Source organism: Neoarius graeffei, chromosome 2, assembly GCF_027579695.1.
Source record: "Neoarius graeffei isolate fNeoGra1 chromosome 2, fNeoGra1.pri, whole genome shotgun sequence".
Taxonomy (NCBI): domain Eukaryota; kingdom Metazoa; phylum Chordata; class Actinopteri; order Siluriformes; family Ariidae; genus Neoarius; species Neoarius graeffei.
Genome location: NC_083570.1, coordinates 85,197,506 through 85,211,270, shown reverse-complemented (window position 1 = coordinate 85,211,270; position 13,765 = coordinate 85,197,506). Strand labels below are relative to the sequence as shown.

Here is a 13,765-nt window from a genome sequence, read left to right as displayed (position 1 = left end):
TCTACAGTGCATATCATCATCAAAAGATTCAGAGAATCTGGAAGAGTCTCTATGCGTAAGGGTCAAGGCCGGAAAACCATACTGGGTGCCCGTGATCTTCAGGCCCTTAGACGGCACTGCATCACATACAGGCATGCTTCTGTATTGGAAATCACAAAATGGGCTCAGGAATATTTCCAGAGAACATTATCTGTGAACACAATTCACCGTGCCATCCGCCGTTGCCAGCTAAAACTCTGTAGTTCAAAGAAGAAGCCGTATCTAAACATGATCCAGAAGCGTAGACGTCTTCTCTGGGCCAAGGCTCATTTAAAATGGACTGTGGCAAAGTGGAAAACTGTTCTGTGGTCAGACGAATCAAAATTTGAAGTTCTTTATGGAAATCAGGGACGCCGTGTCATTCGGACTAAAGAGGAGAAGGACGACCCAAGTTGTTATCAGCGTTCAGTTCAGAAGCCTGCATCTCTGATGGTATGGGGTTGCATTAGTGTGTGTGGCATGGGCAGCTTACACATCTGGAAAGACACCATCAATGCTGAGAAGGTATATCCAGGTTCTAGAGCAACATATGCTCCCATCCAGAAGACGTCTCTTTCAGGGAAGACCTTGCATTTTCCAACATGACAATGCCAAACCACATACTGCATCAATTACAGCATCATGGCTGCGTAGAAGAAGGGTCCGGGTACTGAACTGGCCAGCCCGCAGTCCAGATCTTTCACCCATAGAAAACATTTGGCGCATCATAAAACGGAAGGTACAACAAAAAAGACCTAAGACAGTTGAGCGACTAGAATCCTACATTAGACAAGAATGGGTTAACATTCCTATCCCTAAACTTGAGCAACTTGTCTCCTCAGTCCCCAGACGTTTACAGACTGTTGTAAAGAGAAAAGGGGATGTCTCACAGTGGTAAACATGGCCTTGTCTCAACTTTTTTGAGATGTGTTGTTGTCATGAAATTTAAAATCACCTAATTTTTCTCTTTAAATGATACATTTTCTCAGTTTAAACATTTGATATGTCATCTATGTTCTATTCTGAATAAAATATGGAATTTTGAAACTTCCACATCATTGCATTCCGTTTTTATTTACAATTTGTACTTTGTCCCAACTTTTTTGGAATCGGGGTTGTAATTAAGTTTATTGTTCAGTCGTTGTCTTTAGTAGATAATTGTTTACTTGACTGTACAGTCCTTTTTAATTCAGTTGTTTTCTCTGGGATCTAAAATTTCTTTTTATTCAGTCCATGCTTATTTGATCCCTTTAACTTGATGTAGTGTGATAAATATGCCTATTATAATAGGAGTGTACAATGTGGAATAAAACAATCGGTGCTTCGGATTATATATTGGAATTTTTTCTCATGTATAAGGGCTCATGGGTGTATGTAAGGGAAACGTACAGATTTTGTAAGGCCATGGGTAACTAAAGGTTGACATGTACCGTATGCAGGTCTCTGGCATTGTTCTTTTAGATGTAACTTATAAAAGTTTTTCTGGAGATGTACTGAATTGGGCTTACAATTACTTGTGTACTTGTGCCAGTTGCTGGCAAACAAAAAGCTCACCCAGCAATATAGCCACGTAAACAAATCCACAGTTGCGATGACGTCACGTGAAAGTCCTCTGTTGAAAGCATGTGACCGCTACTCTGTTGGCTCTCTGTGCAGCATAACCTCAGCAAATTCACTGTTAGTGATCCCTTCAAACCCCATCTGGAACTTTTTCTTCCTCTACATGTCATACATGGAAGCTTTGAACAAAATATGCCATATCTTTTCTTTCTTTCACAGCTGCCCACAAGTCCACCAAGGCCGATTCAGGTCCATTACAACCGAATAACCATATAAAAACAGGATGGACTGGTTGAAAGAATTTTAAATATAGATACTTTGAAAAATGCCTTCAATTTCACATTACAATTTAACATCTATGGCCAAGGATGTTGCCAAATTGTTGTGGATTGTTTTTGAAATATCACTAGTATAAAAAATGGCAACTTGATATTTGGCGAGTCTTCTGGGAAGCTACTCTGTTAGCTCTCTGTGCAGCAAAACCTCAGCAAATTCACTGTCGGGGTCCCTTCAAACCCCAAAGCTGTAATGCAGAAACCAAGAAATCAAGTTCAAGCTTGTCTTAATATAATGACACAAAGACAAGAATTCTCCATTGCATTATCACACAGGTTCCTAACTCTGGACCAGGAAAACCCCTTGTCCTGCACATTTAGTGTTTCCCTGCCCCCAGCTCATCAACTTCAACTAATTAGCAAATAAAATGTCCAGGAACAGGGGTGAGAACCTGCACATTAAGGCTATTAACTGAGGCTACATCCACACGACAACGGCAACGAGATTTTTTTTTAGCGGGTAAAAAAAAATATCGTGTCCACATGGGCAACGGATCAGTAAAATATCAGGTACATACGGCAACGCAACGCTTGCTGAAAACGATGCAATACACATGCCACACCTCTACATGTGCTGTAAGACGGTCCCATCGGAGACACCAGAACAATAGAAGAAGTAGGACGCATGCGCATAAACCCCTTCTTCTATCCGGCGTGAAGCACTCACAGGAACAAACACACAACAACAAGAAGAAGATGGCTGCGACTACGCGAGGAAAAACCGACTCTTTTGTCTGGACCGATGACGAGGTGGAGTTACTCCTGCGAGTGACTCTGAACTATAAAACCTCTAAATATCAGGAGAATGTGGACTGGGAGCTAGTCATGTGGTTGTGATGTCATCGTAAACAAATCTGTTCTACTCATCCAGACGACTTCGCAACGGCGCCATTGCCAGATTTTTCCACTCTGGAAACCGTTCTCAAAAAATATCGTTTTGGGGCACCCAAAACGCCGGTGCCGTGTGGACGCCAGGTCGAAACAATAAAAAATTTTATTGGATTCACGTGAATCCATTGCCGTGTGGACAGGGCTGAATGAGTGAGCACCTATCCATCCATTCATTATCTATACTGCTTATCTGTCAGGTTTGTGGGGTGCAGGCGATCCCAGCCGACTTCGGTTGAAAGGCGAGGTACACCCTGGGCAGGTAGGCAATCTGTGTGTGATCACGAATAAGTGTATTAAAAGGGTATTAAAGTGCATTACGGGTAACTAAATGCATCAAAAGTGTTTGCTCATTAATACTAGCACTGATATACAACACTGTATGGAGGTGTGTAGAAATCACTTGCCTACACTATTTTTAGGGATGTTATTTATGCCACTGCATTTTGGATTGTGGTCAGCATTTTCTGGCCAGACAGAATGTTTATCCCTTCATAAAGAGAAGGACAATAGAGAGGCTGTGCTGTCAGGTAGGGTGGGGCAGCCCAGCATCGACATATTAGCACCTCTCCCCATTACAGATAAACAGTCTGCAACAGGTGCTCAGCATTGCAACATCAGCATCACATTCGTCTTGTTTTATTTATTATTAGGCAAACTTGTGAGTTATCTGGCATATAATCCAGCATAGTCAGACTTCAAATAATCTCACACTGACCTTTTGGCAACATGACTAAGACAGTGTTGTTACTGATGTGCCTGATTTTCATCTTTTCTGTGGGTAAGTCTATGTCTACATTAGGTCTAGATACCAGTGTTATGATAAATTGTTCATGATAGCTTAACAACTAACTTGATTTATAAGTCACCTTTATGTAAAATGCAACTTAAGAAAAGAAAAACATAGGATTGGAAATAAAATTGAAGGAATGTTTTAAGTATGAAAAAAATAAATCATCGCTCAATAAATGTTTGTGTTTGCAAAATATTGGATGAGATAATGTTCTTATACTAATACGAACTGACTGTAGAATTTACAGTAAATACCTGGCAAAAAAAGTTGCCAATAATGTGCTGAATCCTGAATTTATCTAGGTTCAAAACACGACTTAGCAAAATAACAGTGACTCACACAAATAAAACAACATTATTCTTACCAAAGAGCTGCCTTCGTAGCCTTACGTTGACCCCCGCTGAGGTGGTCTGGTGTCATGCCTGATGTTACAAAATGTAGAGATTACTACACTCAGGGGTGGGTTTCCTGAAAGCCTCTTAAGGCTAACAACGTCTTTAACTGCTTCTTAAGATCCATTGTTAAGCTAACATGGTTTTCCCGAACAACATAGTAGCCAAAGTAGTACTTTAGCACTCTTAATTTACAGTGGACCTGGATCACTCTCCTTGCAGCCAAAAACACAGAATACGCATGTACCTCCGAGGGACTCTCACAAATAACAGGTGGAGACTTGTGTTGAATCTGCTGCTGGTGCTCAATTATTTTTCTTGTACATTGTAAGTACACAAAGTTCTCATTATCTCTAGCCGCTTTATCCTGTTCTACAGGGTCGCAGGCAAGCTGGAGCCTATCCCAGCTGACTACGGGCAAAAGGTGGGGTACACCCTGGACAAGTCGCCAGGTCATCACAGGGCTGACACATAGACACAGACAACCATTCACACTCACATTCACACCTACGGTCAATTTAGAGTCACCAGTTAGCCTAACCTGCATGTCTTTGGACTGTGGGGGAAACCGGAGCACCCGGAGGAAACCCACGCGGACACGGGGAGAACATGCAAACTCCGCACAGAAAGGCCCTCGCTGGCCACGGGGCTCGAACCCAGACCTTCTTGCTGTGAGGCGACAGCGCTAACTACTACACCACCATGCCGCCAGTACACAGAGTTAATTATTAAATAAATATATGCAAAACATTATGAATATATTTCAATACATTATGGAAATACGTATGGATATTGTAATGTCACATTGATATCACCACGTTTTAATCAAATTTAACTCCATTAAGCAACTGATTATCTCATTCAGTGTCACTACATCACCATGGGCAGCACGGTGGTGTAGTAGTTAGCACGGTCGCCTCACAGCAAGAAAGTTCTGGGTTCGAACCCAGTGGCCGGCGAGGCCCTTTCTGTGTGGAGTTTGCATGTTCTCCCTGTGTCTGCGTGGGTTTCCTCCGGGTGCTCCGGTTTCCCCCACAGTCCAAAGGCATGCAGTTAGGTTAATGTGGAGCGGCCTTGGGCTGAGGTGCCCTTGAGCGAGTTACCGAACCCCTGACTGCTCCCCGGGCACTCTAGTGTGGCTGCCCACTGCTCTGGGTGTGTGTGTGTGTGTGTGTGTGTGTGTGTGTGTGTGTGTGTTCACTGCTTCAGATGGGTTAAATGCAGAGGATGAATTTCACTGTGCTTGAAGCGTGCATGTGACAAATAAAGGTTTCTTCTTCTTCTAAATGAGACAAATTTCTGCACCTCTAATATTGTGTGTGTGGAGAGAGAGAGAGGTTGTGATCTGTGTACCAAAAGAGGTTGAATTGACAAAGTATGATTTAGGAATGTAGAGCTCTGCCACCTAAGAGATTCTGCCTCATGGATATCTGGGAGATTCTGCTTCAAACAGTCACTGACGCATGCCAAACATATATTCCTATCATATATAAGGGAGAACATTGCCAACTTGGCATTGTGGAAAACAGTTGAAATAATCCTGACAGCATGATTCGGTAACAGTGAGATGAGCGGGCACAGGGAAAACATTTACTTGGTTATTTAGTTTATTATTTGCTCATTCTTTTGTGTGAACATTTGTTCAAAATGTAAAATAGTTTCAATTATTAATTACTACATTATACATGTAATGTTTAATTATGATACAATTTATTAACTTATTTTAAACACTTTATATTTATTTTTTTTTTGGGGGGGGGGGGGGGGGGATAAGTGCCGTGTGACCCCATCGACTGAATTTAGCATCTACTAATGCATTCAGCAACTACATTACAAATGCCTTTAGCAATTACTAATGCCTATATCAAGGATGTGCATTGCAAAGATGCTCTTTGCAAAGTTGCCCTTATAGGGGAACTGAAGGCAAATTTTTTATTATCAAAATTCTATTCATCTCATTTTATACAATATCGGAATGCATTTCTGACAGCTATTTTGTCGCTGCTATAGCAAGTTATGAGTGTTTGAAATATGCTCTGTAATATATCAGTCCATATGTCAAAGCAATGGCCGTAAACGAGATTCGCTGAGACCTGTGCAAGCAGGGGCGCCACTAGAAATTTTGGGCCCTATGAAAGAATATATTACTCTCTTTTATGTTTCTGGTAACCCAACTTCATGATGGTGTCAATCTATTGATGGTTCATCATCAATTCTGCTTCTACTGTACGCAGATAACATCAGTGCTGGATTGGAAAGCAACAAATCTAATGTGGTGTCGCGCTCTGGCTCCACCTATGCAAGACTGTACCATGTCATGAATAGGGAGGGGGTGAAATATAAAGACGATCTATTCTAATAATTTTGCGGAAAATGGAAAACCAAACCAGCAGGTTGTTGTATTTGCTCATTTTAAGAGACAAAATTATTTATTTTTTAAAATTAATTTAACTTACACATGGTAATAATGTCCTCTGAGGGCCCTCTGTCAATGCTGGGCCCTTAGAATTGTCCTAACATTTCCCCCCCTAACGGCACCCCTGTGTGCAAGACATCATAGGACGGAAGTAAAACGTACAGCGGAAATCAAAGTGACCAACATCTGCCAACATTGTCAAAAGACGCGCGCGCCCTCTTTCGAATGCTGACGTAATCAAGCTGGAAGTTTTCCCTGTGACCGAAATCGCTCCCTACTCACTATATAGTGGGGACAACATTTTGTAGTGCTGTCCGAAACCTTAGTGAGGATTATGTGGGAAACACGCTCAGTATAATATGTATTTATCACAAAAATACATGCATGTATTTATTATTTTGTAAACCCACCAGCTGCCTGATTTGGCACGTTTTAATTGTGCGACAGTAATGACGTAAATACCAGTGCGACGGACTCGTCCTTATCCTGTCATCTTTCTAACTCTTCTCTACTCCACGTTGGTTCGAAGTCGTATGGAATAATCTCCATGTCACGTATGTGAGGGAGGTGGATGTATGTGCAGAAGTATACAGTTTAATAAAGTGCAGAATATATATTCAGTGAGACAATATATACACAGGCAAACAATCCAAAACGGCAGGCTAGCTCAAAAACGAGAATACAGGCAAAAGGGTCGGTCAAGGCGCAAACAGTACATCAAAAGCTAAGCGAGGACAAGAACGAGAAACAGGCACAAGGATTGTGAAACAGGAAGTCAAGACAACGGGTAGAAAGGCTCAGGAATGCATACATGCGTATCGTAATACTTCGCGATGCAAATGCATTAGCACAGTCCTTAAATAGGCGAACACATACACTACCGTTCAAAAGTTTGGGGTCACCCAGACAATTTTGTGTTTTCCATGAAAAGTCACACTTTTATTTCCCACCATAAGTTGTAAAATGAATAGAAAATATAGTCAAGACTTTTTTCTGGCCATTTTGAGCATTTAATCGACCCCACAAATGTGATACTCCAGAAACTCAATCTGCTCAAAGGAAGGTCAGTTTTATAGCTTCTCTAAAGAGCTCAACTGTTTTCAGCTGTGCTAACATGATTGTACAAGGGTTTTCTAATCCTCCATTAGCCTTCTGAGGCAATGAGCAAACACATTGTACCATTAGAACACTGGAGTGAGAGTTGCTGGAAATGGGCCTCTATACACCTATGGAGATATTGCACCAAAAACCAGACATTTGCAGCTAGAATAGTCATTTACCACATTAGCAATGTATAGAGTGCATTTCTGATTAGTTTAAAGTGATCTTCATTGAAAAGAACAGTGCTTTTCTTTCAAAAATAAGGACATTTCAAAGTGACCCCAAACTTTTGAACCGTAGTGTAGTTCCTTAATTGAGCTCAGGTGTGCCTTGTTCACGGCATGCGTGCTGGAGTCCACTCGGCGCGCGCGCAGCCCAAGCCTTCAGGTGCAGCGCGCAGCACTGACACCCCATCACTGATGAAGCTGGCAAATCTCGAAATGAATCTAAATTAGAATGATATGGTGATCTGGCCGCTGTGTAAACAGTTTTCAAAATGGCGGCGCTGACACTTCACGTTTGAAGTCTCGCACAAGTCTCGTGAAGATCGTGCGGATAAGCGACGCCTGCCATGGCCCATACGAACTACATTCAACATGGCTAAAAACCGAAAAGGCTGATAAGTGTAATATAATATGCCAATACGAGTCACAATATAAGGTTAATAAAACCAAAAACATAATTGAATAACACGTTAATTAAGGAATAAAGCAAGTTTAAAAATGACTTCAGTTCCCCTTTAAGACTCCTTCTTATGAGTGAGTTTGGGAAAACCATGTGCAGAGACAACGTTTGATGCTTAAAGGAACAGTCCACCGTATTTCCATAATGAAATATGCTCTTATCTGAATTGAGATGAGCTGCTCCGTACCTCTCCGAGCTTTGCGCGACCTCCCAGTCAGTCAGACGCAGTCAGATGTGCTGTCACTCCTGTTAGCAATGTAGCTAGGCTCAGCATGGCCAACGGTATTTTTTGGGGCTGTAGTTAGATGCGACCAAACTCTTCCGCGTTTTTCCTGTTTACATAGGTTTATATGACCAGTGATATGAAACAAGTTCAGTTACACAAATTGAAACGTAGCGATTTTCTATGCTATGGAAAGTGCGCACTATAACGACAGGCGTACTAACACCTTCTGCGCGCTTCGGCAGCGCATTGATATCTGAGCTCCGTATCAATGCGCTGCCGAAGCGCGCAGAAGGTGTTAGTACGCCTGTCATTATAGTGCGCACTTTCCATAGCATAGAAAATCGCTACGTTTCAATTTGTGTAACTGAACTTGTTTCATATCACTGGTCATATAAACCTATGTAAACAGGAAAAATGCGGAAGAGTTTGGTCGCATCTAACTACAGCCCCAAAAAATACTGTTGGCCATGCTGAGCCTAGCTACATTGCTAACAGGAGTGACAGCGCGTCTGACTGCGTCTGACTGACTGGGAGGTCGCGCAAAGCTCGGATAGGTACGGAGCAACTCGTCTCAATTCAGATAAGAGCATATTTCATTATGGAAATATGGTGGACTATTCCTTTAAGAGTGTCTTTCAACTTACTCTTTAGCCCTAAAGTGCAACGTTATCGGGAAACCTACCCCAGTTACCATAGGGAAATTTGAAAGGGGTTAGTTAATGATGTCTAGTCGCATTGCAACATTATATCCACTGTACTTTTACTTTGCCTATTATTGCTTGTCCGAAATGTCTCTCGCTAACTTTATTTAGAGTCGCACAAAACAGACTTTTACTCTGTCAACTTAGGTAATATTAACGAACAAGCTGAGTCACATTTTAATTTTGTCGGCTATTAACATCCAACTTACATATTGTTGAGTAGATGGACCCCACTTCTCCCTGCACTTCTGCTGCCAACATTAAATGCTGTCAGGTCAAGCACCTCTTTCAAACCGCCTTGTACAACACAATCCGATATAAACAGTAATATATATAAAATACAGTATGCCTGTAATTTTACAGTATGTTACTGTGGAAAAATGCTGTCAGCTACTGTAATTATTTTGGACCCATAATGCATTGCAATATACAGTTGAACTTTGTAAAATGACAGAACAAGAAGTTACTGTAAATTTTTAATGTAGAAATTTGGATATTTCACGACTACTACTACTACTACTACTACTAAAGAAATTTTACCACAGCAGTTTGTTAGTGTACTTTAATAAGATTGCAAGTATATTTACATTAATATTATTAAATTAATAAAATAAATATGATATATTTACATAAATTAATGCACATTGTAATTCCTTGCTATCTTTACGCTTAGTTAATATTCTCATAGATACCTATCTGTAGTAAACTGAGAATAATTGTGTCCATATTGTTCATGGCCAACTTTCCTTTCACTAAATTATTACTTGTTTATGATGGCTTTGTAAAATTATTAATCACTGTTTAATTTCTTACTTGATTGCTGTTTTGAAAGGTGAGTATTGATGTGTATGCCTGATATTTGCATATTCCTGTCCTACATGCCCAATAAAAATGTAATAAAGAATGTTTAAACAATCCTGATAATAGTTCTCCCAGCAATTCGGTATTGAACTCTAATAACGATTATTGACTCATGTTCAACTTCTTGAAATCAGAGTTTGTAATTTGGACTTACGTGATTCAATCATGAGATTGTTCATGAGAATATTTTTTTCCAGATGCTGAAGACAAGTCAACACAGTACCGAATGGTAATAGATGTCTGCTAAGAATCGGAGCATAATTACTCATTTTCGTCTCACTGTTATCTCTAAGGGATTGTTTTAATTTCATAGCCCGCATGTGAGGGCATAACTTTGACTTCAGTCTGCCCTCTTATCTATGATCCTGTCTGTGGAAGCAATGGCATGACCTACGCCAATGAGTGTGGCCTATGTGTCCATCGCCTGTAAGTATAGTTATAAATATCACCGGAATCCACCAGATTTGTTATAAAATGAATGCACAGTCTAAATAAAACTAGACTGGTTCTTTTTTCACGCAATTCTGTCTTTTTCAATATCAGCTGTCAGGAAATTATGTAATGATGTTGCAGTGCTGCACAACTGATTGACTGTATGATTTTAGGCAAACCAATGCAGACATCATGATTATTACAGATGGGAGCTGCTGAGGAGGATGTGACATCATCTATGCTTGTTCTAGTTAATTCACTTAGCTACAAAGAAACCCTTTGAGCATATTATTGTTAACATATATAGTTTTATGTATACTTTATTTATATAGATAATTATTGCTTGTATAGAGAAAGTACTGCCGATATAACATTTCAACTTTATTATTAAAGAGCAATTCCATGTATACATTAGAAATGTGTGTTGTGGACTTATTTGTGTAAATCCAATGTGTTGCCTTATGTAGTTTAAATTTGTGTAAGAATAAAAATTTAAATGTAAGAATCAGTAACCGGGGCGGCAGGGTGGTGTAGCGCTGTCGCCTCACAGCAAGAAGGTCCGGGTTCGAGCCCCGTGGCCGGCGAGGGCCTTTCTGTGCGGAGTTTGCATGTTCTCCCCGTGTCCGCATGGGTTTCCTCCAGGTGCTCCGGTTTCCCCCACAGTCCAAAGACATGCAGGTTAGGTTAACTGGTGACTCTAAATTGACCATAGGTGTGAATGTGAGTGTGAATGGTTGTCTGTGTCTGTGTCAGCCCTGTGATGACCTGGCGACTTGTCCAGGGTGTACCCCGCCTTTCGCCCGTAGTCAGCTGGGATAGGCTCCAGCTTGCCTGCGACCCTGTAGGACAGGATAAAGCGGCTAGAGATAATGAGATGAGAGATGAGAAGAAGAAGAAGAAGAAGAACTGCGGAACTAATGTTTTAGGTCCTCGTTTTAGTACGGCCACACATTCTGATGGACCAGGTTATTGCAAAAGCTACCTGTCTTCTTCCTTCCCGGAACATCTGCAAATATTTACTGATGGCTCTAAAAACATTCAGGATGGCCAATGTAGTATAAGACTTTACATACCAGAACTGAATAAGACTTATGGATATAAATTGAGTAACTTTTTTATCAATCTACACTATTGAACTAACTGGAATAATTACTGCCTTAAGATGGATCGAGGAAGTCAAACCCCTCAAATCAGTCATATGTACCGACTCATTATCTGTATTACAAAGCTTTTCCTCTGGTAACTCAGCAAGAGATGATTTAATCATTGAGATGAAACACCTTCTAGCTCATTTGAGAAACCTTGGACTTGCTGTCAGCTTCTGCTGGGTCCCAGCTCACATTGGCCTTAAGGGCAATGAGATAGCAGATAAAACTGCTAAGAAAGCTTTAGATCGTGTGTGCACTGATATTTATATTCCTTTAGGAAGAGGGGAAGCTAAATCCATTATAAAAACAGAGATCATGAAGAGATGGCAAGAAGAATGGGAGACAGGAACAAAGGGTAGACAATACTTCAATGTACAGCGTCAGGTTGGGGGTAAAAGAATTACATATATAGGACTTGGCAGAAGAGAAGAAGTGACATACACAAGATTAAGGTTGGGACACACTGGTCTCAATGCCACATTGCATGTATTAGGGAAAACTGATGAGCTCTGTGTAAAGTGCCAAGTAAAGGAAGTTGTGGAGCATGTTCTTTTCCACTGTAGGAAGTACAATGTCCAGAGAGAAACATGGACAGAAAAAGAGGGTGAAGATGGAGACATTAATACCATTCTTAAGGAAGAAGGTATACAAGTAGGAAGAATTAAAGGCAAGGCAAGGCAAGTTTATTTATATAGCACATTGGCAGTTCAATGTGCTTTACAGAAGTAAAAGCAGAACAGTAAACAATAGAAAATAAAATTACATAAAATAATTGGGGAAGAAAAATAATAAGAATTAAACAATAGTAGAAATAAAATAATAAAATGAAATAAAGTTCAAAAAAGGAATCAGCCTCGAGATTAATTATTATGGGTTTAGCTCATAAAGCGCGCTCTTCCCGTGGCTCTTCCACGAGGATCACCAAAAATTGTCCCGCAGACAAAATCTACGAGGATCACCAAATAAAATCGTCCCGCAGACAAAATCTACGAGGATCCAAATAAAATTGTCCCGCAGACAAAATCTACGAGGATCCAAATAAAATCGTCCCGCAGACAAAATCTACGAGGATCCAAATAAAATTGTCCCGCAGACAAAATCTACGAGGATCCAAATAAAATTGTCCCGCAGACAAAATCTACGAGGATCCAAATAAAATCGTCCCGCAGACAAAATCTACGAGGATCCAAATAAAATCGTCCCGCAGACAAAATCTACGAGGATCCAAATAAAATCGTCCCGCAGACAAAATCTACGAGGATCACCAAATAAAATCGTCCCGCAGACAAAATCTACAAGGATCCAAATAAAATCGTCCTGCAGACAAAATCTACGAGGATCACCAAAAATCGTCCCGCAGACAAAATCTATGAGGATCACATAAAGCGCGCTCTTCCCGTGGCTCTTCCACGAGGATCACCAAAAATCGTCCCGCAGACACAATCTACGAGGATCACCAAATAAAATCGTCCCGCAGACAAAATCTACGAGGATCACAGTAACAAAGAATTAAAGTAAAAGTAAAATCATTAAAATCCAAGATTAAAAAGAAATTAAAATAAAGAAAGTAAAATCATTAAAATCAAAATGAAAAGAAATTATGTTAAAGGAAATTAATTACTTAGGTAAAAATTAATCAAGTGAAAGCATCTGAAAACAGCTTTGTCTTGAGCCTGGATTTAAAACTAACAACAGTAGGAGCATTTTTGATCTCATCTGGAAGTTGGTTCCAAAGCTTAGCAGCATAGCAACTAAAGGCTGCTTCACCACACTTCGTTTTGACAGCTGGTATTACTAGCAACTTTTTCTCCTGTGATCTTAGAGACCTAGTTGGTGCATATAATTGAAACATATCCAGTAGGTAGCTGGGTCCCATCCCATTTAATGTTTTAAATAGAAGAAGTAATGCTTTAAAGTCAATTCTATAGCTCACTGGGAGCCAGTGCAGAGACCTTAGGATTGGAGTGATATGGACTACCCTTTTTGTTCTTGTAAGAACCCTTGCTGCTGCATTTTGGATTAGTTGAAGCTCTTTGATGGTCTTTTTTGGAAGACCTGTGAAAAGGCTATTGCAGTAATCAACCCTACTGGAGATGAAAGCATGAATAAGTTTTTCTAGATCATGTTTTGACATGAGACCCCTGAGTTTAGAAATGTTTTTTAGGTGATAGAATGCAGACTTTTTTACCACTTTCATATGACTGTTGAAG

General features: G+C 40.4%; 1 protein-coding gene across 1 annotated transcript; it reads left to right on the top strand.

The window, feature by feature from the left end:
• Window positions 1-3,530: 3,530 nt before the first annotated feature.
• LOC132874172 (probable pancreatic secretory proteinase inhibitor) lies at window positions 3,531-10,626 on the top strand. The gene is made up of 4 exons (XM_060910152.1): window positions 3,531-3,582; window positions 10,173-10,204; window positions 10,289-10,401; window positions 10,581-10,626. The coding sequence occupies exons 1-4, from the start codon at window positions 3,531-3,533 to the stop codon at window positions 10,624-10,626; spliced, it is 243 nt and encodes an 80-aa protein (XP_060766135.1).
• Window positions 10,627-13,765: the final 3,139 nt, after the last annotated feature.

What these genes read in the sequence shown, in the direction of transcription:
- LOC132874172 (XM_060910152.1), top strand. Translation starts at nt 3,531, where the DNA reads ATGACTAAGACAGTGTTGTTACTGATGTGCCTGATTTTCATCTTTTCT. An exon ending in GATTTTCATCTTTTCTGTGG is followed by an intron (nt 3,583 to 10,172) that starts GTAAGTCTATGT and finishes ATTTTTTTCCAG; the next exon opens with ATGCTGAAGACAAGTCAACA. An exon ending in GGCCTATGTGTCCATCGCCT is followed by an intron (nt 10,402 to 10,580) that starts GTAAGTATAGTT and finishes GTATGATTTTAG; the next exon opens with GCAAACCAATGCAGACATCA.